Here is a 23,920-nt window from a genome sequence, read left to right as displayed (position 1 = left end):
TTCGTGTTGATCAACGTCAGTTTACACAGCCGTATTAGTTTTGCGGGGATACCAAATTCAGACATCGCGGCATAAAGGCAGCTCCTTTTCGTGCTGTCGAAAGCAGCTTTGAAATCGACGAAGAGGTGGTGTGTGTCGATTCTCCTTTCACGGGTCTTTTCCAAGACTTGGAGCATGGTGAATATCTGGTCGGTTGTTGATTTTCCAGGTCTGAAGCCACACTGATAAGGTCCAATCAGTTTGTTGACGGTGGGCTTTAATCTTTCACACAATACGCTCGATAGAACCTTATATGCGATGTTGAGGAGGCTAATCCCACGGTAGTTGGCGCAGATTGTGGGGTCTCCTTTTTTATGGTTTGGGCATAGCACACTTAAATTCCGATCGTTGGGCATGCTCTCGTCATCGATTGGGGAGTCGGGTTCTCCTTCTCCTGGTGTTGTGCGTTCACTGCCATTCAGCAGGCTGGAGAAGTGTTCCCTCCATAATTTAACTATGCTCTGGGCATCAGTGACTAGATCACCTTTGGGGGTCCTACACGAGTATGCTCCGGTCTTGAAACCTTCTGTAAGCCGCCGCATTTTTTCGTAGAATTTTCGAGCATTACCCCTGTCGGCCAGCTTATCAAGCTCTTCGTACTCACGCATTTCGGCCTCTTTCTTCTTCTGTCTGCAAATGCGTCTCGCTTCACTCTTCAACTCTCGGTATGTATCCCATCCCGCACGTGTAGTGGTCGATCGTAACGTTGCGAGGTAGGCAGCCTGTTTTCTCTCCGCTGCGATACGGCACTCCTCGTCGTACCAGCTGTTCTTTTGCTCTTTCCGAAAACCAATGGTTTCGGTTGCAGGTGTACGTAAGGAATTTGAAATGCCGTTCCACAGTTCCCTTATACCGAGTTGATGACTAGTGCTCTCAGAGAGCAGGAGTGCAAGCCGAGTAGAAAATCGGTCGGCTGTCTGTTGTGATTGCAGCTTCTCGACGTCGAACCTTCCTTGTGTTTGTTGGCGTGCGTTTTTTGCTGCACAGAGGCGAGTGCGAATCTTAGCTGCAACAAGATAGTGGTCCGAGTCGATGTTAGAACCTCGGAGCGCACGCACATCTAAAACACTGGAGACTTGTCTTCCATCTATCACAACATGATCGATCTGGTTGGTAGTTTTTCGATCCGAAAAGTCAATCAGCCTCAACCCATTTGGGGATGTTTCGTCGTGGAGGCTGAATTTACCGACCGTAGTGCCAAATATACCTTCTTTGCCCACCCTGGCGTTAAAGTCGCCAAGCACGATTTTGACATCGTGGCGGGGGCAGCTCTCATAGGCGCGCTCCAAGCGCTCATAGAAGGCATCTTTGGTCACATCGTCCTTCTCTTCCGTCGGGGCGTGGGCGCAAATCAGCGATATGTTGAAGAACCTCGCTTTGATGCGGATTGTGGCTAGACGTTCATTCTCCGGAGTGAATGATAGTACTCGGCGACGGAGTCTCTTTCCCACCACGAATCCTACACCAAACTTGCGCTCCTTTATATGGCCACTGTAGTAAATGTCACAAGGACCTACTCGTCTCTGTCCTTGTCCCGTCCATCGTATTTCTTGGACGGCGGTGATTTCAGCCTTTATTTTTGCGAGAACATCAACCAGCTGGGCAGCGGCACCTTCCCAATTAAGGGTCCGGACATTCCAGGTGCATGCCCTCAAATCGTAGTCCTTATTCCGTTTGCCATGGTCGTCATCAAAAGGGGGTCTCTCATCCGAGGCTGTTTCAACTTTTTCATTGGTATTGTTTTTTACGTGGCGGGTCCCAAACCCAGCGCACAACCCTATGTAGGGAATGTTTCGCCTTCTCACATTAGCTCGCCTTCGAACGGATGTTCTTAGGCTACCCAGAGGATACTTGGTCAAAGACCGGAAGTAGTGAGCTGCTTGAGCCATGTGTAAAAGAATCGTTTCTGGCCACTCCCAAGTGAATAGTGATCAGAGAACTTTCCTCACTTGCGTGAACTTCTACACATGACTCCATCCTCCTCATGTATATAACAAGAAATTGTAACTAAAAACGACAACAAAAAACTCGAAACCGTGCTACATGTACATACATTCATAATTGGAAATTGCATACGGAAAAAAATCGTGGATGCGACAACTGCAACAAAAAGAAACAGGCAGCAGGCAACGGCAACAATAAGCCACAATGCCACTGAAAGACAGAAGCAGGGATACACTCACGGAAAATGATTAGTATACTTTTATTTATTTTATTTATATTTACATATGTACTACCTTTATTAGTATTACATCTATGTATGAATAGTAATTATATTACTTTCTTTAACATACAACAAATCGACTTATAAACCTTTTAAAGGAAGTAAATAAAAATAAAATTTTTACAAAAAAAAGAGTCATAGACATGGAAAAATTAGACATAAACAGCAAATTCAAACACATTTCAAGTAATTTAATTTCTCTTCCCTTTTATGATGGTAATAGAGACGCTCTTCTTAATTTTATTGAAATAATCGATTTAATGGTTCCTATTTTGGAGTCTTTTCCACCCGAATATAAAGTATTATTAATGGGTAACATTTAAGATCAAATTTCGGGCAGTGCTAGAGGATCCCTCCTAATGAATGGGAATCTAGATATTTGGCCATTAATTAAACCAGTTTTAATTCACATTCATGGCGAAAATAATTCTGTTGGAGAACTAGTCGACAAGATAAGATCATGTCGTTGTGACTCTTAAATTGAGAACTTTTATACTAAATTGGCAACACTTTTATGTCGTTTGAACAATGCACTGTTTTTTAACGAAAACAAACTCCCCGAAGTTAAAAGTGAAAGCAAAGCCAGAATTGCTTTAAGTTCTTTTAAGTACGTACCGGAAGCATAATCGTAGGTCGAAACCCAATAAATCTATAAGAAGTTTTAGACATTATAAAGTCAAACGGTTATTTAAATTATACAGTCTCAAATTCAAATAGTAGACCCCAACAAAACAGTAATAAAAATAGACGGATTTTCGAACAAACATTAAAATATAGAAATATGAGAAGATGCAATAATAATAATGGTAAATATATATTTCAACCACATTTTTCTACACAATCGGGTCAAAATCGCAATCAATTTCAACCAAATCAGACACACAGAACAGAAAACCACTACCAACAAACAAACCATAGCACACAATACAATAATACAACTAGATTATCCAACATCCTCATAACAACAACAACTTTTCTCATGGAGAACCTACACTTGAGCCAATGTATATAGGCATAAACGAAAATAACCAAAATAACCAAAATTCTCACTTTGGCGATCAGGTAAATTACCCCATATAGTCATAAACACGAGATTGAAAACACTAAAATCTATTATAGACTAGCTGACACCTCAGCCGTTGTCCTGCGTGTTTTGAAATGAAAAGAAAGTTAAATTTATCATTTCATTTTTTTTTTTAATTTAACGTAGCTTGATAAACAACATTTTTTGGTTTCTGTTCCGATATACAGAAAAGATGGTTTTCCAACTCGTGAGCACGCCACGTATATCTGACCGTGTGAAAAACATAGCATTTCCAAATTTATGCCACACACACGATGTGATTGTCATCTCAAATGCAATTTTCACTGGAAACGGAATACGTTTGAACTGAAATGGCAAATCGATAGAACTCAAAGGAGTTCGTAGAATTAAGCAATCTGCCCGCTTGTATTCGATAAGTGCATCACGATCAGTCGGGTTCCATTACACAGTTTCGGCGCATGCAGATTGCGAAACATAATAAGGACAGATCCAACTTTGAGACGCAAATAATGCGGTGCAATACCAAGCCTCTCCAAAGAATTTAGAAATTCCACAGGACAATTCATGCCGTCGTCTTCATTGTCAAGAAAACCGATCGATTTGTATGAGCGCAAGTCTCCCGGAATTTGTCTTTGAATCTTCCAGTTTAAGTCAACAATATCGGTATTTTGTCCATCAAATGGTTGGCCTTGCTTTCTGCGTAACTATTTCTTTGACGATGCATTCCAGGTATAATATCAGGGTATTTCCGAATAGAGCAATGTTCTCGCAAACGGATCACTAACGAAAGTTGAACAAAAACTAGTAAATGTTAATTTTGTTGCTGGCGGTTTTTTCACTGGCTGTATTGTATTCTCTGGGTTGAAATACACTCTTTGGCCATTCTCCAAATTAACTTCCAGACGCACAACACTGGGAAAACGTTCATGAATTGCAAAAATAAATATCCTACAAAGCTCTTTATTGCAGTTCACGTATCGACCATTTGCTACTTGCTGATCTCAGCTCGTTCAAGACCAATAACCGCCATGTTGCTTCCTTTGGTCACGTAATTACAAACGTATTTTATCGATTATACCAAACTGCAATACTCAACATTGATATGAGTTTTGAATGTGAATTAGACAATAATGGTGAATATAGTACGATCCGTGTGTTATCAACTTCGATATTCACTATTATAAATTGAATGCTGAACGTTCTGCCATTGTCGTCTGGTGAGCGACGCCGATAGAGTGGATATCCATCATTTCTAGTTTGTGTTTCCGAAAGAAAAGCACGTGGATTTATTGTCAGACATACAAACAGAAGTGGGATTGTGGTGTCCGCAAGGCCCATGAACCATTGGATTGGTTTTCATCACTTCATATAATAGTGGATCATTCTCTGCATCAGGAATTTCAGCAGAAATGATTTCATCAATTTGATCTGGAGTAACCACCATCCACCATCCAAAGAATAATGTGTGCGGCAAACCAATTTTTTGCCACTCAACAGATTACATCTAGCATCTAACAGCACGACATATACGTTGCTTCAAGATAAAGTCCATCAAACATCGTAACTGTTGTTTGAAAAGTCGTGCTGTGACATCGTGACGATCTCTTGCTGATTGACCGCGATCCATAATTCCACACGTATGTATGTCACCGCATCCTGGGAGTACTTCTTACCTTGCCTTGCCTTGGGCTGCCATATGTTGGTGGTAAAAAGAACGCCGACCGATATTAGGGCAACCTCTTCGCAATTGATCACTTTGTGCAAAACACACGTAAAGTTTTCAGTGAATAATTTTCAATAATTTACCTTTTGAATAGCCGAAATTAAGAAAGAAATCGACCGAAATTGAACTATTCAAATAATTTACAAATCAAAATATTGAAAAACAAAACAAACAAAAATTTAAAAAAAAAATTATGGAAAAAAGTTACTTTTTGGAAATAACTGATTTTCCGACTTTTCCTCATGAAAAGTATAAGGTATTTTTATTTTTAAACCTTCCCCGATTCACAACGAACATCCTCTGAAAATTTCATTAAGATTGGTGCAACCGTTCTCTTAGCGTTACTAACAAACAAACATTCATTTGTTTGTATAGGAAAAAGAAAAGGGCTGTTTTTAGGGGTTTTCCGGTAATTATTCGAATTTTTCTTGCCGTAAAAACCATCCTTGAACCTCAACGAACCTTTTAAAAAAAGAATTGGCAAGATTGGTCCAGGCGTTGTTGAGTTCTGCGCTTAGCAACACATTTTGCGATTCATTTTTATATCTAAGAAGATTCTGGTGCTGAATTTAGCACAATAAATCCAAGACTTTGTAATCCGAAATGGAGAACAATGTCACCTACTTTCAATATTAAAATCTTAAACGGACATGTCTCAACAAACATACGGTACAGCGTACTGCTTTTTAAAAAAATTCGGAAAGAAAATCAATTTGTCGATTTTATCGAATTACCTTTTAACGACTACTTCGACGGTATATTGGAAACAATTCACTGCTTAGCTTAAATAGTTAATTATAGAACTCCGAAGCTTTTTGCAGACAATGCGGCACTACCGATTTATTTTTGTGAAGAAGAAGAATACGAAGTAGAGGTCAAAACGAATAACGCTTTAGTGCATTCAATAGCGCATTTGCAAAACATTTAAGTTCAAGGATGAAGCGACATTAAAAAAGGTACGGAACCATTACCGAGACATATTTTAAGAGGAAGGAAGCAATTTACCGTTGACTAGTGCTATACAACATAAGATTAGAGCTAAGACGGATTTTCCAATTTATACCAATTTTATAGATACCCAGTTGTGTATCGTGCTGAAGTTGACAGACAAATAAATGAGTTGTTAAATCAAAATATAGTAGTTCAGAGCAATAGTCCTTATAATTCACTTTTATGGGTCGCACCAAACAAAAAATTGACAACGGCGGCACACAAAAGTGGTGACTAGTAATAGATTACAGGAAACTAAACGAACATATGATTGATGACAAATTTCCAATTCCTAATATGGAAGACATATTTTACAAAAAAAATGTAGCTACTTTAGCACAATAGACTTTCCTAAAGGCTTCCATCAAATCGAAGTATATCAAGATGACAGAGCCAAAACGGCATTTTTGTCGGCAAGTGGCCACTACGAGTTTAATCGTATGTCCTTTGGGCTAAAAACAGCTCCCGCAACGTTCCGAAGACTCATAAATCATATTTTAAGAGGTTACATTAATAAAATTTGCGTCGTATATTTGAATGATATTTTAATTTTTTCACTTAGCTTTATAGAACATATCGACCCCATAACGGAAATTTTTAAGAAATTAAGAGAATAAAATTTAAAAAAGTGCCATTCCGCAGCATTTACAATAAAATTCTTAGGTCATGTGGTTTCAGTTGACGGTATTAGACTAGATGCATTGAAAATTAAAGCAATAGCAGCGATGTCACCACCATCCAATACGAAAGAAATTAAAAAATTTCTGGTCATTACGGGATATTATCGGAAATTTATACGTGATTATGTAAAGGCTGCCTATCCAATGAATCGGTATTTAAAAAAACATTGCGTTGTTAACAAGCTCTTTTGAAACATTAAAAAAGTTAATTGCAAGTGAGCCGGTTTTACAACCACCAGATTTCAATAAAAAAATTTATACTAACAACGCATCTCAGTATGCTATCGGGTCAGTTCTAAGCCAAAGCGGCTTTCCAATTTGCTTCGCATCACGTACTTTAGCTGACCACGAGATTCGTTATTCGACTATAGCAAAAGAAATGCTTGCTGTAGTTTGGTCAGTAAAACACTTTCGAACCTATCTATGTGGTTGTAAATTTGTAATTCAAACCGATGATAAACCTTTGACCTAGTTAAATATTCTCAAAGGACCTAAAATGAAACTGGTGAAAGGTAAAGATAATATAGTAATCGATAATTTAAGCAGATACATAAAGAATGAGGAATGCAAAACCGCAATCGTATTTAATAATGAAAATACTTTAAACGATAACAGTGAAGAACAGGTAGAGACTTGGTCAACGGAAAAATCGGGAAACTATTACCAAAATCAAAACTATCTTAGCTGTGGTGAAAACGAAAGGTTTTTTATAAAAATTTGTACACAAAAAGTGTAATGACATATTGTTGTAACAGAAGAATCAAATTTAAAAGAAATAGTGCGAAAAGTAATGATAGAAAAAGGGATCATATGTATTTTTTGTGAGAACGATGAACTTTTTCTTTAATTCCAAGACATTTGTAATCAATATTTCCAATTTAAAGATTTAACACTGGCTAGGTCAGCGATAAAACTAATAGAAATTACGGACAAAAATGAAATACTGACTATAATAGAAAACGAGCACCTTCGTAACAATCACAGAGGTATACAGGAAATATTTCTTGAACTAAATAATAAATTTGTTTACCCTAAATTATTTGAAATAATAACCAAATGCATCAACAATTGCTCAATTATCAAGTAACAGAAACCCCGAAATTATTTCAACGACATAGTTCACATGGATATTTGGTTTCCGTACAGAAACGTAATGTATCTCAAAACTATAGACAAATTTTCAAAAAACGCAACGTTCCACAAACTTAACGACATAAATTGGGTTGCAATCTTGGCAGCTTTGAAACAACGTATACAATTTTTAGGAAAAATGCGAAAACTAGTATTTGATAATGAACGCTGCATACAGCACAATAAAGTTATTTTTAGAAGAAGAAAACATTAAGACTCATGTAACCACCCCATGGCATATAACGGTTAACTGTACATTAAATGAACATTTGAGAATAATAGAGGCAGATAAAAGCAATAAGATAGAATATTTGAATGACAAACGTTTTAAAATATTTAACTCCTACAATAATACAATACATTCAACAACAAAAATGAGGCCCATTGATTTTATAATTATAAATCATGATAAAGAATCAATTCAGAATTTATCTAGAAAATACGAAGAAGAAAAAATTAAAAGGATTGCTCAACTTAACCAAAAAGGGTACCATGAACAAATCATTTGGATAATGTAGTAACTAACAGAGAAATTGGAAAAAATAAACTTAAATACAAGCAATCAAATAAATATGAGCGTAACGGTGACTATGTGGTCAACACATCGAGCAAAAGAAGAACTAAATGTTATGAAACGCAATTAAGGCGTGAGTACAAATTCCAAATCCAATAAATAAAGAGAAAATGAAGAATACAATTTTAAGAAACTTATAAAAAATAATTTAAAAATGTTTAAAACAATGAAAAATTAACTAAAAATATTAAACATGATTATTAATTAATTATATAATTATTAATTATATCATACGCTTTCCAACACTTACCCTTTAAAATCTCTATTTCTCATTGTCTTATTTATCCTTTTTCCTTAAACATTATTTTTATCTCTCACTCCACCCGCTATTGGATTGTATTAGTTTATAATCTTTACATTGTAACGACAAAAAGTCGTAGTTTGATTTCTGACCTATCCAAACCAAATCTTTGTTCTGACTAGTTTGCATAAAATAGGTCAACCGGCACTAAATAAATCTGTCAACCTTGTACTTGTACAGAAATTGCACGGTGATCACGAATACGTCGTGCTACATTTTTGGAAATGTTGTGTGCTGCTTTTAATTACAACAGTCAGATTGCTCATATGTATGTAGTATGTATGCATACATTGGATTGATGTCCGCAATTTGTCCACATTGTGAACCGGCTAACTTTCAAGGTTATACGCCCGGGATATATTGTGCTTATGGCAAAGTGAGATAGCCAGCATCAAAAACTCCACCCTAACCATTGTATTTATTAGTTCTTGGCACACCTCAAACGTTGAAGCTTCGTTTGAGTCATGTTCAGCAATACAATTCGACATTTTAAATTACACATTTTGGTGCTACGTAGGTTGCTATATATATTTCTGGCCTAATAATGTAAATAAGCATATTTATCAACGAAAATGTTTTTTTTTTTTTTGTCGATTGCTGTGTTGTTTCGGGCTCATACGCATAGATCCATGATTCATCACCTTTTTTACGGCCAGGTGTGCATGCAATATCGAATATATGCTGGTGGGAGAAATGCATAGGCATGCCTCTATCTGAAGGTATGTTACATGATGGTCTTGCATTATCAGTTCACGTACGGCATCGATGTTTTCTGGCACAACGGCTGTTTTTGGACGACCTTCACGGAATTCGTCTTTGAGCGAGCGTCGGCCACGATTGAATTCGTTGTACCAGTTTTTCACAGTGCTATAGGATGGTGCTTCATAGCCATACAAAGATTTTAGTTCATCGATGCACTCTTGTCGTGATAATCCACGAGGAAAGTTGTGAAAAATGATCGCACGAAAATGTTCACGAGTTAATTCCATTTTTTGGCCGAGTTGAATTTTTTAATTTCCTGTAAATAAAACAATTCACGATTAAATGACAAAACGTTTTGAGTGATGTTATGCTAAAAGATGTCAAACCTTCCAATGGAAATGTCAGATTGCACCTGTAAACACTTAGTGTTGCCCTAGACCAGAATATATATAGCAGCCCTCGTACAAAAATTATTATACTCTTGCAACATGTTTCTGTTGGCAGTACAAAAGCTGTTGCCAGTTTTATTGAAGCTACGATCTTAACCGATAAATCAAAAGGAGAAATTTTTTTATACCGCGTATCTCTGTGATTTCAACTCATATGCCATTTCGATTCAAAGGATTACAATTAAGTTTTAAATAACATAGCAATTAATAAAATATTTTTTTGTCTGAATAAATGAATTTGATGTTAAAATAAAATTTTATTTTTATTTCACTTTATACGTAGCGAAGTACGTACCGCGCCGCTAGTCCGTTATATGTAAGTTATCCGTGGTCGTGAACCCATTTATGAAAGCAATATTTCTATTTTAAGTTTTAATTGTATGCGGGAACGTGCGGGAAAGGTACGGTTGTGACAGATGAGTCCGAATGATATTGGTAACTAACCTAAGATACAGCATATACATGAATGTATTAAAAGTTATTTTATCATACCAAAATCTTTCTCATAAAGTATCCCAGCCTTGGTCCAATTCAGGTAACGAATGATATCTTCGAATGCTAAGTTAACGTACTCTTTCGCTGGATATAAATTAATGGAAAATTCTGTATTGGCCACCTTATGTGATAATCGTGATTCTATGTGTGGTATATCAAGGGCATCGCATATTGAATGAATATGAACTCCCAATACAGCGTTGAATGGTCCAAAAATCGCGTGTATGCCTGACTCGATTAGGGCGCAGACTTAAAATATATATATATTGAAAATTATATTTACCTGTCAGTAGTCATATGGTTAATGGTTTTGAAAATAGTTCTAATCTAATATTTTAAACATATCAATAACAATTTTTACATGATTAGTTGCGCTAGCACCTTAGGTTACTGAGAGCAAAAGGTTTTCGAGGCCTAGTGTATACAATCATATGATTTGATAATAAGAGCTACCTTTTTGGCAGGCATGAAATGAATCATCCTTGGTCACGTGCTGTAGATCGAATGTCATTTTCGTCTCTGGAAATAAGCTTGCGTCCTTATTAATGCTGTGTATAGCGTATTTGAAGGCAAGATCGATCGGACCATCTTGTATGTCTGAAGAGATGGCACCTACGATGAATAATATACTCTAATTCATATATATATATATATATATGTACGTAATTGTGTTTATCAACAAACAGTGTTAATTAAGTATTGGATGCCAATTTCCAAGGACAATTTAACATTTCAATAGTAAATGTTATGTACGTTGTTTTGCCATATACATATGGCACACAATAGGTATCAACGCATACCTCGTGATATTTGTTAATATTATTGAAGGTTGAATTTTGGAGCACTATAAAATTGTAAAATGATTTCCTCTTAAACTACTGCAAATAAATCGATGAAATTTTGTGTACTCGAAGAATTTGCTCATACTTTCGGTTTTCAGCAGCGACCCTCCAAAAAGGCCTGGTGCCACCGAAAGCACCACTTCTTGCTAAAGCAACATCTGGGTAAGACTGCTTGATCACATTAAACGTCTCTGTCGCAGATTTACCAAGTTTCACACAGAATTTAATCGCGTACCTCTGCTCTAACGAACGCTGCATTTTCGGCTTGCACCACTCACATAAACACGTCGCGCGAAAATGTTTGTCTGACTCTCCAGGTGCTCGGTGACAACTGTCCAGCTAGGAACGCCCTCTACCGAATATACAAAAGAGGACTCACAACTTGTTGCAACGCATCGTATAATTATATAAAATTATTAAAATTATTATAAAATCACAAATTTTTACACGTTTACGCAATTTTTTTAACATCATACCAAAATTACTTTACGCAATTACAATTCTCAAGCTATTTTTCGGTTCGTTATTATGTATAACTTTATTAGACTATATGTATGAAACCCCTAAATATATATGGCATAAAATAACCAGAAATTTAATTAAATTTTAAGTAATTTGTGTGATGTCATATAATATTTTCAATACTTGGTTCATCATTTGAGAAAATTTTACTTCGAATCTTCATGAAATTGCTGTGTGTTTTTATTGATATTGCTTAATTCAGGCGCTTTTGGAATGAGCATCATGATCCACATGAGAGCAGAAATCGAAATGTATTGTCGCAAGTGCATTTTCTGCCCATTCGAGAAGACTTTGAGCACTGCGTAAATGATTCCTTCAATACCTTCCACCCTATCACATGCTCTTTTATAATGTGATGTCGCGAAAAAACTTCACACAGCTGCAATTCCGAAATCTTTTTTGTGATAGTATAAATTTAATAATAGCTCCAGATCTTGCAAATTTTTGCTTTGACCTATACATGTTCAGAGCTATATTCTGATCAGTACGTGCCTCAAGATATTCTATTTGAAAATGTTCGAGTAAATCTGATAAATTTTAGAGATATCGTCTTTTCTGAGCTTTAATCTTTTACAACAGTTTTTATCCATTGACTTTTAAGTGCAAAAATATCAAATAAAACATTGTGTTTGGGGCAAAAAATTAAATATCTTCGGAATGCATGAAGGAACAAATTTTTCCGCGTTGTGTCACATAGTTTGCTATTTTTTAGCGTGAAGAATGCATGAGAAAATTACTTTACTGATTTTTAATGAAATATTTATATCACGAGGTAAGCGTCTCATCCCTCACCTACTGATGTCCTAATTTTCAAAAGCGGTGATGTAGCGAAATTTTCAGGGTATAGATACGTTATTTTTATACTTTTGCAACCTGTTGCTAAAAAGTACATACAAGTATATTAGCCTTATTCACCTAACGATTGTACGTATCCCCTAAAACTGATCGCGATAGATAAATATAAATGATCAAAATGACAAGAAAAGTTGAAATCGGGATGACTGTCTGCCTTTCCGTCGGCCGTCCGTCCCTGCACGCTGTAACTTGAGTAAACATTGAGATATCTCGATGAAACTTGGCATGCGCTTTCCTTGGCACAAGAAAAGTTACGAGTTCGTATATGGGCGTAATTGGACCACTGTCACGCCAACAAAACGCCATTAACAGAAAACTTAACATAAGTAACCACTAAATTGAGATATAAAACTCTATGTAATTGGACAGAGGGGTCGAAGTAGTCAGCGGCTATTGTTGACAGAAAATGTTGAAAAAGTGGGCGTGGCCGCACGCTCTAATAGGTATAATGTACATATCTCCTAGACCACCAAAGCTAAAATAGCCAAATTCTTACAAGAGCTGTTACTGACAGGATAAAAATGAAATCGGATAATAACTTCGCCCACTCCTCATATAACGATTAAGTTAAAAACTACTAGAAGCGCGATAAATCAATAACTAAATACACCACATTGACATAGTTCAGCGAATTAAAAGACAGCAGCTACGCTGGCTAGGTCATGTTGTCCGGATGGACGAAAACACTCAAGCTCTGAAAGTATTCGACGCAGTTCCCGTCGAGGGAAGACCTCTACTCCGTTGGAAAGACCAGGTGGGGAAGGACCTGGCTTCGCTTGGAATCTCCAATAGGCGCCATTTTGCGAAGAAAAAACTGTCGCGCTATTGTTAATTCTGCAATAACCACGTAAGCGGTGTCTGCGTCAGTAAAGAGTAAGATATTTTTCAGAGATATTCCATTTTGCACCCAGAAAAAGATACAAAAAGGCTTTGAAGTCAGTATTGTACAGTGAGCGGGGCACCGCCCATATGCGGGCGAAATAACATATCCCCGGACCTATACCAGAGTCTATCGCCGTTTTCCCTCAGCCCCTATAACAAATATTTAGGGTTGCCAAAAGACTGGTTTGGCGTTCAATATAACGGGTGATCCAAGTCCATGTAGTTTGTTGTTTTTGATCAGTATTGTTTATCATTTCATCATGTAAATATGTAGATTAGGTTAGGTTAATATGGTAGGTCAATAAGCCACGTATAGACTAGTTTGGACCTTTTCAGCCCAGATACCAGATGTAGTTCAGTTGCTAGATCCAAGAGAAGTAGTCATCCTTTAGAATGCCTGCGCTTGCCCCGAAATTTAAGAGTCTCTTCTTCTTGTCGATAGTGAAGATACCTCCCCCAATGTATGATACCGTGGTGAGCCCAGATGATTACAACGTAGCCTTGGCAGTGGGGGCAAGTGTACAAAAGATGCTCCATTGTTGATATGCGGTACAACGTTACTGACTTGGCTGCTGTTTGGTTGTCTACGTAGATGTTGACTCTGGAATTGCCTGCAGGTGCATTAGAGGCCAGTTCTCCGGCTTCCGCAATAGCAAAGGCTTTAGCTTGAAATATATATCAGTGGTCCGGCAACTTAAAACGTTGCTTAATGCCTAACTGTGGACAGTAGATTCCGGCACCAACTCCATCGTCCATTTTGGAGCCATTCATGTAGATGTTTATTGTGTTTGCGCGTAGCTAACATACCTTCACGCCAGCCGTCTTTTTCTATGTTTACTTTGAATCTTCTTTCCCAGTTGGAAAGTGGAATCGTGTAATGTCGGTGATTTCCCAACTGCCATAATCCACCGAGCTATGCCTGAAGGTTCTATATGTAAATTCTCCTGCAGCTAGTAGTCGTCCCACCGGCTTTGCTGCGCAGTTTTCAGTGAAGAAGTCTATAGGTAGCAGGTTTAGGACCAGTTCAAGAGCCGTCATTGGAATTGTTCATAAAGCTACTGTTATGTATAGCGCAGAGAGCATTTGAATCCTTTCGATTGCCTCCCACTAGGTGGATTTCTATACTACTGCTCCGGAGAGCACCAGTGCATGAGAGAGTGAGAGAGCCCCCAGATTGTGACGAGCATCTGCCTACACGCATTTAAAGCGTTGCTAGCTTTCCTCACTCCTTTTTCCATGTCGTGCTTCCAAAGCAGTTTTTTTGTCCAAGTCCACCCCTGGGTACTTGGTGATCAATTGACTCGATGCTGTTCATAACAGGTTCCGTAGAGACATTGTTTTGCGCTCCAGAAATGTTCAAGAACGCTTCAAGAGCGTAATTCTTATATTCAAGAGCCCTTTCGATATTAAATGCCCTTCGTAGTTACCGCGTTCTTACAGTCCGGAAAATGTACACTGTCCAGGTTGCTCAATAAGTTCTACCAGTTGTCCGTCCACTCTCCGCTACTTTTTCGAATTAGACCGGGCGAGGCGGTGATCTTGGATACTAGTTTCCTAAGACTCACCACCTCGTGCGTCTTTTCAAATCCACTACAAAAGTTTTTCCAGGATTCTCGCTTTGTTCTGCGCACAAAATTATTGTACTCCCTTAGAAGATTTTTATATTCGTTCCGACTGTCCTCGCTTTCTGCTTGCTCCACCGAGGGAGCTTCGTTTTGTGCTTGAGTTGCAGCGTACGGCATGCGTAGTGAAGAGCTGTATATAAGGCATTCGTAAATACAGTCACGCCCAAGGTCTTCACGTGAGTTGTAAACGCAAGGTCTAAGCCTTTTGCCTAATAGTATCTGCCTATAGAGATCCCTGCTTACATTCCTGAAATTTCTCCTAACCTCTTTCCTGATCTTTGCTTCCGATCTAATGGAGAAATAAATGTTTCTATGGTCAGAGAACGACGGTATGCTTAGCACCCTCCAGTTTTCTATCAATGCATGTCTACTTGTATATATTGATATATCTAAAACGATTCTGAAAGTGGATGCTAGGTCCCACTAGATTACTTTGTAAAAATATTGTCAAAGCTGCCCCACACCACCAATGCCTCCTTCCTTCTGCTGGATGTAGCCGCCAGCCTTTGGAGCTCTTCCGTTGGCGCCTAGCAATCATGAGGAATATAGCAGAGTGCAAGGAGTAGAGACTCAGACTTAATCAACGTTACAAATCGTTCAACTTTATTACGAAGATTCACGTTCTGTAAAGAACGGTCAACATAATCGGTCTACTTAGCGTACTATTCGCAACATCATCATCTTAAGACACAGCATTCATTATTGTACAATATTCAATCGAATAGACCACGTCCAGCACGCAGTCAAGAAATTATAGCAACCGTAGCTGAGAGTGTACCGAAGACCGTGGAGAGTCAATTCTGCGCCGTCCCCTGCAACTAGGACTCACGCATTTACGTCGAGATTTTAAATTGGAAGCGTACAGAATACAGCTTGTGCATGAACCGAAATCGGGAAAGTCAAGCAACATCGCTTCACTCTATGGGCTCTTGAAAAGATCCAAGAGACACGACGTTTTCGAGCCAAATTTTGTTAAGCGGGCCATTTCTGTCTCTACGGGTATATTAACAAAGAAAATTGCCACATTTCGGACGAAGAGCACCTTAAAGAGATTCAAAAGCTACCATTTCATTCAGAAAAAATAACAATTATGTGTTGTTTTGGGCTGTTGGAATCTTTAGTCCAATTTTCATCAAAAATTATGCCGGTGATATCACGTCATGATAACTGACAATTTGATGTCTAAAATTGAAGCTCACGATCTCGGCGACATTCGGATTCAATAAGGCGGTACCACTTCCCACACATCGCATCAGTCAATGGATTTATTGAGAGAACACTTTGGTGAGTGGATATTTTCAAGTTTGACCAACAAGATCGTGTGAAATCACAGCCTTAAACTGTTTTCTGCGTAAAATGTATGCGGATAATCCCGCTTCGATTCAGGCCTTGGAGTTAAACATCATAATCGAAGTGCTCGAACGAGTCATCGAAAATTGCACGCAATGGATGGATCATCTGAGACGTAGCCGCGGCCAACATTTGAAAGAGATAATTTTCAAAATAAATGCCAAGGAATAAATAATATAATAAAAATTCCCTATTAAATTAAAGTTTCGATCTGAACCTTATATTTGTAAAACGATGAACTCCGGTACTATAATTGACGTTTTTGACATCACTTCCATATATTAGATCTAACCTCTTTGTTGATCCCTTTTGCTACATTCTTATACCCTTCCAATATGTTGCTACAGAGTACTATATAATAGTTATGTTCTCCTAACGAGATAGATATGGAGTTATAAATGATCAGGATGACGAGACAAAATGAAATCCGGAAGTCTGTCTGTCCGCCCGTCCATGCAAACGACAAATTAAGGAAAAATTGAGATACCTTGATGAGACTTTCTACACGTGGTCCCAGGCAACCAAAAAGAAATGGGTATTGCATATGGGCGGAATCGGACCATCACCACCCCTTAAAAAACTAATAGTCGAAAAATTCAAAAGTACCATAGCAAAGCTCAACAATTAGATACCAGGCTTTCATTTAGTAAAACGAATTGCATTAGGGATGTGCATTTATGATTAAAAAATGTTACCCAGAATCGTTGCAGTATTTGACGTTGCATCATCGTGGTGGAAAAGCCAAGAGTTATTGGCCTATAATCGAACACAACCGCCAAAAAAACATTGATTTTTGACTTTTTTTGACGTGGTTTTTCGGCTTTGGCTCACTTTTTCACGTCTGTTTGCAGGTCATATTCATAAATCCAAGACTCATTCCGCTTTATGACATCCTGGTAGTAGGATGACTGCTAATTATCGATTCTCAAGCACCAATTTCTTGATTTGATTGACGTGTTGATCATCAGTTGATGTTGACGGCCGTCCTGGACGTTGTTCGTCGTCAACGCATTCTCGACCCTCTTTGAATACTTCTTACCACTCAAAACGTTCGCTAACGACTAACAATTATTGCTGAACGTATCGGCACCTAAAATTTGATTCCACACTCAAAATTTAATGGAACTTATGAACTTACTTGAATAATTTCACTCATCGTTAAAATCGCCGAATGCACTTTATGTATTTCAGAAAGACACGCGTATACTAAACAGTAGTGGTGTGACTTTTGGTACGGATATCACTGACAGTCATCTTCTTCTTTACTGACGTAGAAACCGCTTACGCGATTATAGCCGAGTTAACAACAGCGCGCCAGTCGTTTCTTCTTTTCGCAAGGTGGCGCCAATTGGAAATCCCAAGCGAAGCCAGGTCCTTCTCCACTTGGCCTTTCCAACGGAGTGGAGGTCTTCCTCTGCTTCCCTCGGCGGGTATTGCGGCTAATACTTTCAAAACTGGAGTATTTTTGTCCATTCGGACGACATGACCTAGCCAGCGTAGCCGCTGTGTTTTAATTCGCTGAACTATGTCAATTTAATCGCATATCTCAAACAATTCTTCGTGCCATCGAATGCGATATTCGTCGTGACCAACGCGCAAAGAACCATAAATCTTCCGCAGAAAATTTCTCACGAAAACTCGTAACGTCGTCTCATCAGATGTTGTCATTGTCCATGCCTCTGCACCATAAAGCAGAAGGGGAATAATGAATGACTTACAGAGTTTTGTTTATATACGTCGAAGGAGGACTTTATTTCTCAATTGCCTATTTAGTCCGAAGTACCACCTGTTGGCAAGAGTTATCCTGCGTTTGATTTTCAGACTGACGTTCTTGTTGGTGTTGATGCTGGTTCCAAGATAGGACGAAATTATATACGACTTCGAAGTTATGACTGTCAACAGTGACGTGAGAGCATAGTCGCGAGTGCGATGACTGTTTGTTCGATGGCAGAAGATATTCCGTCGTGCCCTCGTTCACCACCAGACCCATTTGCTTTCTTGCCTTATTCGAACAGGAGAAAGGCGAACTAACTGCGCGGTTGTTAAGACCAATGATATCAATATAATCAGCATACGCCAGCAGCGATACACTCTTCTAGAATATGATACCTTCTCTGTTTACTTCTACAGTTCGAATTATTTTCTCCAGAAATAGTTTGAAGAAGTCACAGGAAAGGGTGTCGCCTTTACCTGAAACCTCGTTTGGTATCAAATGGCTCCAAGAGGTCCTCCCGATCCTGACGGAGCTTTTATGTTTTCACAGCCGTGTTAGTTTGCGGGGATACCAAATTCAGATATCGCGGCATAAAGGCAGCTCCTTTTACTGCTGTCGAAAATAGCTTTGTAATCGACGAAGAGGTGATGTGTGTCGATTCTCCTTTCACGGGTATTTTCCAAGATTTGGCGCATTGTGAATATCTGGTCGGTTGTTGATTTGCCAGGTCTAAAGCCACACTGATAAGGTCCACTCAGTTTGTTGACGGCGAGCTTTAATCTTTCACACAATACGTTCCATAGAACCTTATACGCGATGTTGAGGAGGCTTGTCCCATGGTAGTTGGCGTAGATTGTAGGGTCTCTCTTTTTATGGATTGGGCAGAGCAGACTTAAATTCCAATCGTCGGGCATGCTTTCGTCCGACCATATTTTACAAAGAAGCTGATGCATGCACCTTATCAGTTCTTTGCCGCCGTGTTTGAATAGCTCGGCCGGCAATCCGTCGGCCCCTGCCGCTTTGTTGTTCTTCAGGCGGGTAATTGCTATTCGAACTTCTTCATGGTCGGGCAATGGGACGTCTGCTCCATCGTCATCGATTGGGGAATCGGGTTCGCCTTCTCCTGGCATTGTGCATTCTCTGCCATTCAGCAGGCTGGAGAAGTGTTCCCTCTATAATTTAAGTATGCTCTGGGCATCGGTCACTAGATCACCTTTGGGGGTTCTACCAGAGTATGCTCCGGTTTTGAAGCCTTCTGTAAGCCGCCGCATTTTTTCGTAGAATTTTCGAGCAATTCCCCTGTCGGCCAGCTTATCAAGCTCTGCGTACTTCCGCTTTTCGGCCTATTTCTTCTTCTGTCTACAAATGCGTCTCGCTTCACTCTTCAACGCTCGGTATCTATCCCATCCTGCACGTGTAGTGTAGGCAGCCTGTTTTCTCTCCGCTGCGACACGGCACTCCTCGCCGTACCAGCTGTTCTTTTGCACTTTCCGAAAACCAATGGTTTCGTTTGCAACTGTACGTAAGGAGCTTGAAGTGCCATCTCACAATTCCCTTATACTGAATTCCTGATGAGTGCTGTCAGAGAGCAGGTGTGCAAGTCGAGTACAAAATTGTGTGTTCTGTTCGTTGAAGTGCGTTTTTTGCTGCAGAGAGACGTGTGCAAATTTTGGCTGCAACAAGATAGTGGTCCGTCGATGTGAGGACCTCGGAGCGTGCGCATGCCTAAAACACTGGAAACGTGTCTTCCGTCTATTATATTATATATATCGATATGGTTGGTGGCTTTTCGACCCGGAGGCAGGCAGGAAGCGTGGTGAATTTTTCTATGCTGTAATCTAGTACCACATATAACCATATTGCAGTGCAGGTGCATGCCCTCAAATCGTAATCCTTAGCTCGTTTGCGATGGTCGTCATCAAAAGGGAGATCTCTTATACGAAGCTGATTATGCTTTTTCATTGGTAATGTTTTTTACGTGGCGGGTCCCGAACCCTGCGCACAACCCTGTTGAGGGGATTTTTCGCCTTCCCACTTTAGCTCGTCTTCAAAAGGATGTTTTCTGGCTCCCCAGAGGATACTTGGTCAAAGACCGGAAGTCGTGAGCTGCTTGAGACATATGTAAAATAATCGTTTCTAAAGACTCCCACTTGAATGGCGATCAAAGAACTTTCCTCACTTGCGTGAATTTCTACGAGTACACATGACTCCAACCAACCTAAAATTAAATACTTCGACGAATGGGATTTCGCATTAAAAAGTCTTACTATATTTTGTTTAAAGTAATATTTATTTCGTAAATCTATCAACCTTTAATAACCTCAGGAAAAATATTTCTTTTACCCTCATACAGCCTGTGAGGATAGGTTAAGTTAAGAATAATATTTTAAGCGAGTGCAATCAACATAAATAGCGCTCGTTTTCCAAAACATTCTGATAAACTCAAAACATTGGCGCGTTAACGTATGTGAAACAATGCGTTCTGACTTCAAAGATGTCATTAAACGTATTATTGATGACGATGAGCCTTGGATCCACGCTTACGACCCTGGAACAGACGATCAATCGACCGAAGGTGAGAAAAAGCCAAAAAAAATCACGTCAAAACAAGTCAAAACCAAAGTTTGTTCACAGTTTTCTTCGATTATCTAGGTGTAATGCACTTCTAATTGTTTCTTCTTGATTTTTCAACAAATATCGTGCTACAACCACCGTATTCTCCTGATTTAACTCCATCTAACTTCTGGCTATAAAGCAAACTCAAACGACAGCTCCGGGGAAACCGTTTTAAGTCATTGAGGGCTATTCCGGTAATTGACTTTAGCAACTGTTTCGAGGATTGAAGAAAACGTTGGCTCCAGTGTATTGACGCCAAGGGAGATTAGTTAGAGGGGGACGAATAAATTGATAATTTTAAAATTATGAACAAAGTATAGCTATTTTTTCTCATAGTACTATGTTCTTAAGTAAAATCGTTTCCCTTACATAAACTTGATTTTGACCAAAAGTTTGCATAGCAAAGATGCTATAGTGAGGTGTGCAAAATTTCAGGTTGATGTCTCAAAAACTAAGCGACTCGATTGCGTATACATAAATAATAATAATACTAAATCCACTCAGCTCGGCATGCTAATTGTTTATATATGTGGATATAATAATACGGATACGGAATATGATTATAACCCATTCTCGATTTCGGTGAAGAACATGTATTAAACTTGTTTGCCAAATAAAAATTGTTTACTTGTTTCGATATACATACTTGTATAGGGTCACCAACAAAAACTACGGGTTGTTGAATGAAATAGAACACTCAAATTTGGTCAAAATAGGTTATGTTTTTTTTCGTTGTGCGGATAATTAAAAAGAAATGTCAGCTAAATAGCCATCATGGCTTCGTTTGCGTATATCTATCTGTTTACGACAATTTTCGATGACTCTGTATAGGATTTTGGCTGGAATTTCGGTTATAGCGTTGCGCTGAATGTTGCCTTCGAACTCCTCTCGCGTTGTTGATTGATTGATTTGATCAAACTGCAGGAAATCGTGTTATAACGCTTGCTATTGAAATTTCGAAAGAAAAAAGGCCCGATGATGCTGTAAATTTTTGGGCAAGCAATTGTGTATAGTATTTGACTTACTCTAATAGCGAAAATTTTGTTTGTTGACAAAGCCATGAAGTTAGTAATGGATTTCATATGTGAAGATGATTTTTCGATGAAAACAAATTTCGATGAAAAATCAGAACGAGAATTTTCGTAACAATCTTAACAGTTTACAAGCATTGTACCATAAAGACCACGTGACATGATGAAAAGACAAGCTTTACTGAAAACCCTGGCCGCTTCCAGCTTTCAAAATCACGTCATCCCTATTGGTAGACGATGTAATTACCCTATGTCTATTTCAATTGTGCATGTTTAACAGGATGCACCTGGATAGCCTAGACAAGGCCCATCACATTTTATAAGGCCTTTTTGTTTGTTTTCTATCCATTCTCACTAACTAGAAATATTAGTCATCTTCGATTCGCCATTACTCTCCTAGTAGTGAGTGTCAGAGCATTGCACTTTCCTCGAATAATTTGAACATAAAATTTCAGTTCAGATATCAACTTGAATATAATAGAGGAGGAATGCTGTTTATTAAAATGATACTAATTCTCTGTGTTACAAGTTTTGGATAATCGAAGACATACATACATTGTTTCTATTATGTATTAGAGATGGATCGGTACTACAAGTTACTACATTCCAAATCAAATTCCTAGACTTAACAGCGGCACATATGTATGTGTGTACATACATGATTTTACTTACCCAAACGGATGACTGGCGGTAGTGAAGAATAGGTTTTTACCACTATCAGTATAAGTGAATACAATTGATATGTTCGCTTAAAAGAAAAAAACATTTTTAACTTTTCTAGATAATAATTTGTTTTCAAATATGTTCATAGTATTTTCAGATGTATTTATTCATAAACTACTGTAGCATTACTGTAGTGCTGTAGCAGTTTCTATCCCATATTTCTAGTAAATTGCTAAATACGCGACCGAATTAAAAACATAAATAGCGCAGCAGGAAGTATCTGTTTTTCGGTACGTTTCTGTACGCAGGCATTTCTCCAAAAATAAAACCACTTATAATATTTAAAACACTTTTAATGAAATTTTTTCAGTACACATTTTTACATATGACTTTAGTTCTTAAAAAATTTTCGTTAAACCGTGATACTGTCAGAGAATGTGATACGGTTTGTGAATAAACAACTATTGTTCTGAGAAATATTTACCAAAGCCTTACAACTGCAAAAGAAAATATGCTGTTGGTTTATGTCTAACTAGCCCTGTAGAAATGTTGAGAACAGAGATACAGTGAATCAATAAAGTTTACATACACCTATTTCTATCAATCTAGCACACGTTTATTTGTTTCAATATTATTACATTTCGTGTTTTTATTATATCTATTTCAAAATGTGTATATTGTACAATAAATATAGCATATCAAAATATTTTTTTTTATACAAATAAAAAGAAATTAAAACAAAAGTTTAAAATCCGCTTAAATCATATAAAAAAAAGTTTACATACACTAACGATTATTTATATCGGGTGATTTTTTAAGAGCTTGATAACTTTTTTTAAAAAAAAACGCATAAAATTTGCAAAATCTCATCGGTTCTTTATTTGAAACGTTAGATTGGTTCATGACATTTACTTTTTGAAGATAATTTCATTTAAATGTTGACCGCGGCTGCGTCTTAGGTGGTCCATTCGGAAAGTCCAATTTTGGGCAACTTTTTCGAGCATTTCGGCCGGAATAGCCCGAATTTCTTCGGAAATGTTGTCTTCCAAAGCTGCAATAGTTGCTGGCTTATTTCTGTAGACTTTAGACTTGACGTAGCCCCACAAAAAATAGTCTAAAGGCGTTAAATCGCATGATCTTGGTGGCCAACTTACGGGTCCATTTCTTGAGATGAATTGTTCTCCGAAGTTTTCCCTCAAAATGGCCATAGAATCGCGAGCTGTGTGGCATGTAGCGCCATCTTGTTGAAACCACATGTCAACCAAGTTCAGTTCTTCCATTTTTGGCAACAAAAAGTTTGTTAGCATCGAACGATAGCGATCGCCATTCACCGTAACGTTGCGTCCAACAGCATCTTTGAAAAAATACGGGCTCCAATGATTCCACCAGTGTACAAACCACACCAAACAGTGCATTTTTCGGGATGCATGGGCAGTTCTTGAACGGCTTCTGGTTGCTCTTCACCCC

The 23,920-nt window shown here is 38.3% G+C and overlaps 1 protein-coding gene across 4 annotated transcripts in view; it reads right to left on the bottom strand.

Moving 5' to 3' along the window:
* The window catches only part of LOC120779472 (glutamate receptor ionotropic, kainate 2), a 209,640-nt gene extending 186,673 nt beyond the window's left edge, over positions 1 to 22,967 (bottom strand). For 3 of the 4 annotated variants that reach the window (XM_040111741.1, XM_040111742.1, XM_040111743.1), the window contains exons 1-3: positions 22,463 to 22,921; positions 10,807 to 10,965; positions 10,351 to 10,602 (exon numbers count right to left, since the gene is read on the bottom strand). In XM_040111741.1, coding sequence (XP_039967675.1) covers positions 10,351 to 10,602; positions 10,807 to 10,965; positions 22,463 to 22,556 — 505 coding nt within the window. In that variant the 5' untranslated portion in view covers positions 22,557 to 22,921. The other variant, XM_040111745.1, reaches the window with a different exon arrangement.
* Positions 22,968 to 23,920: the final 953 nt, after the last annotated feature.

This window comes from Bactrocera tryoni, unplaced genomic scaffold (genome assembly GCF_016617805.1).
Source record: "Bactrocera tryoni isolate S06 unplaced genomic scaffold, CSIRO_BtryS06_freeze2 scaffold_11, whole genome shotgun sequence".
Taxonomy (NCBI): Eukaryota; Metazoa; Arthropoda; class Insecta; order Diptera; family Tephritidae; genus Bactrocera; species Bactrocera tryoni.
The sequence above is the reverse complement of the archived record's forward strand: the minus strand, read 5'-3'. Positions and strand labels throughout refer to the sequence as shown.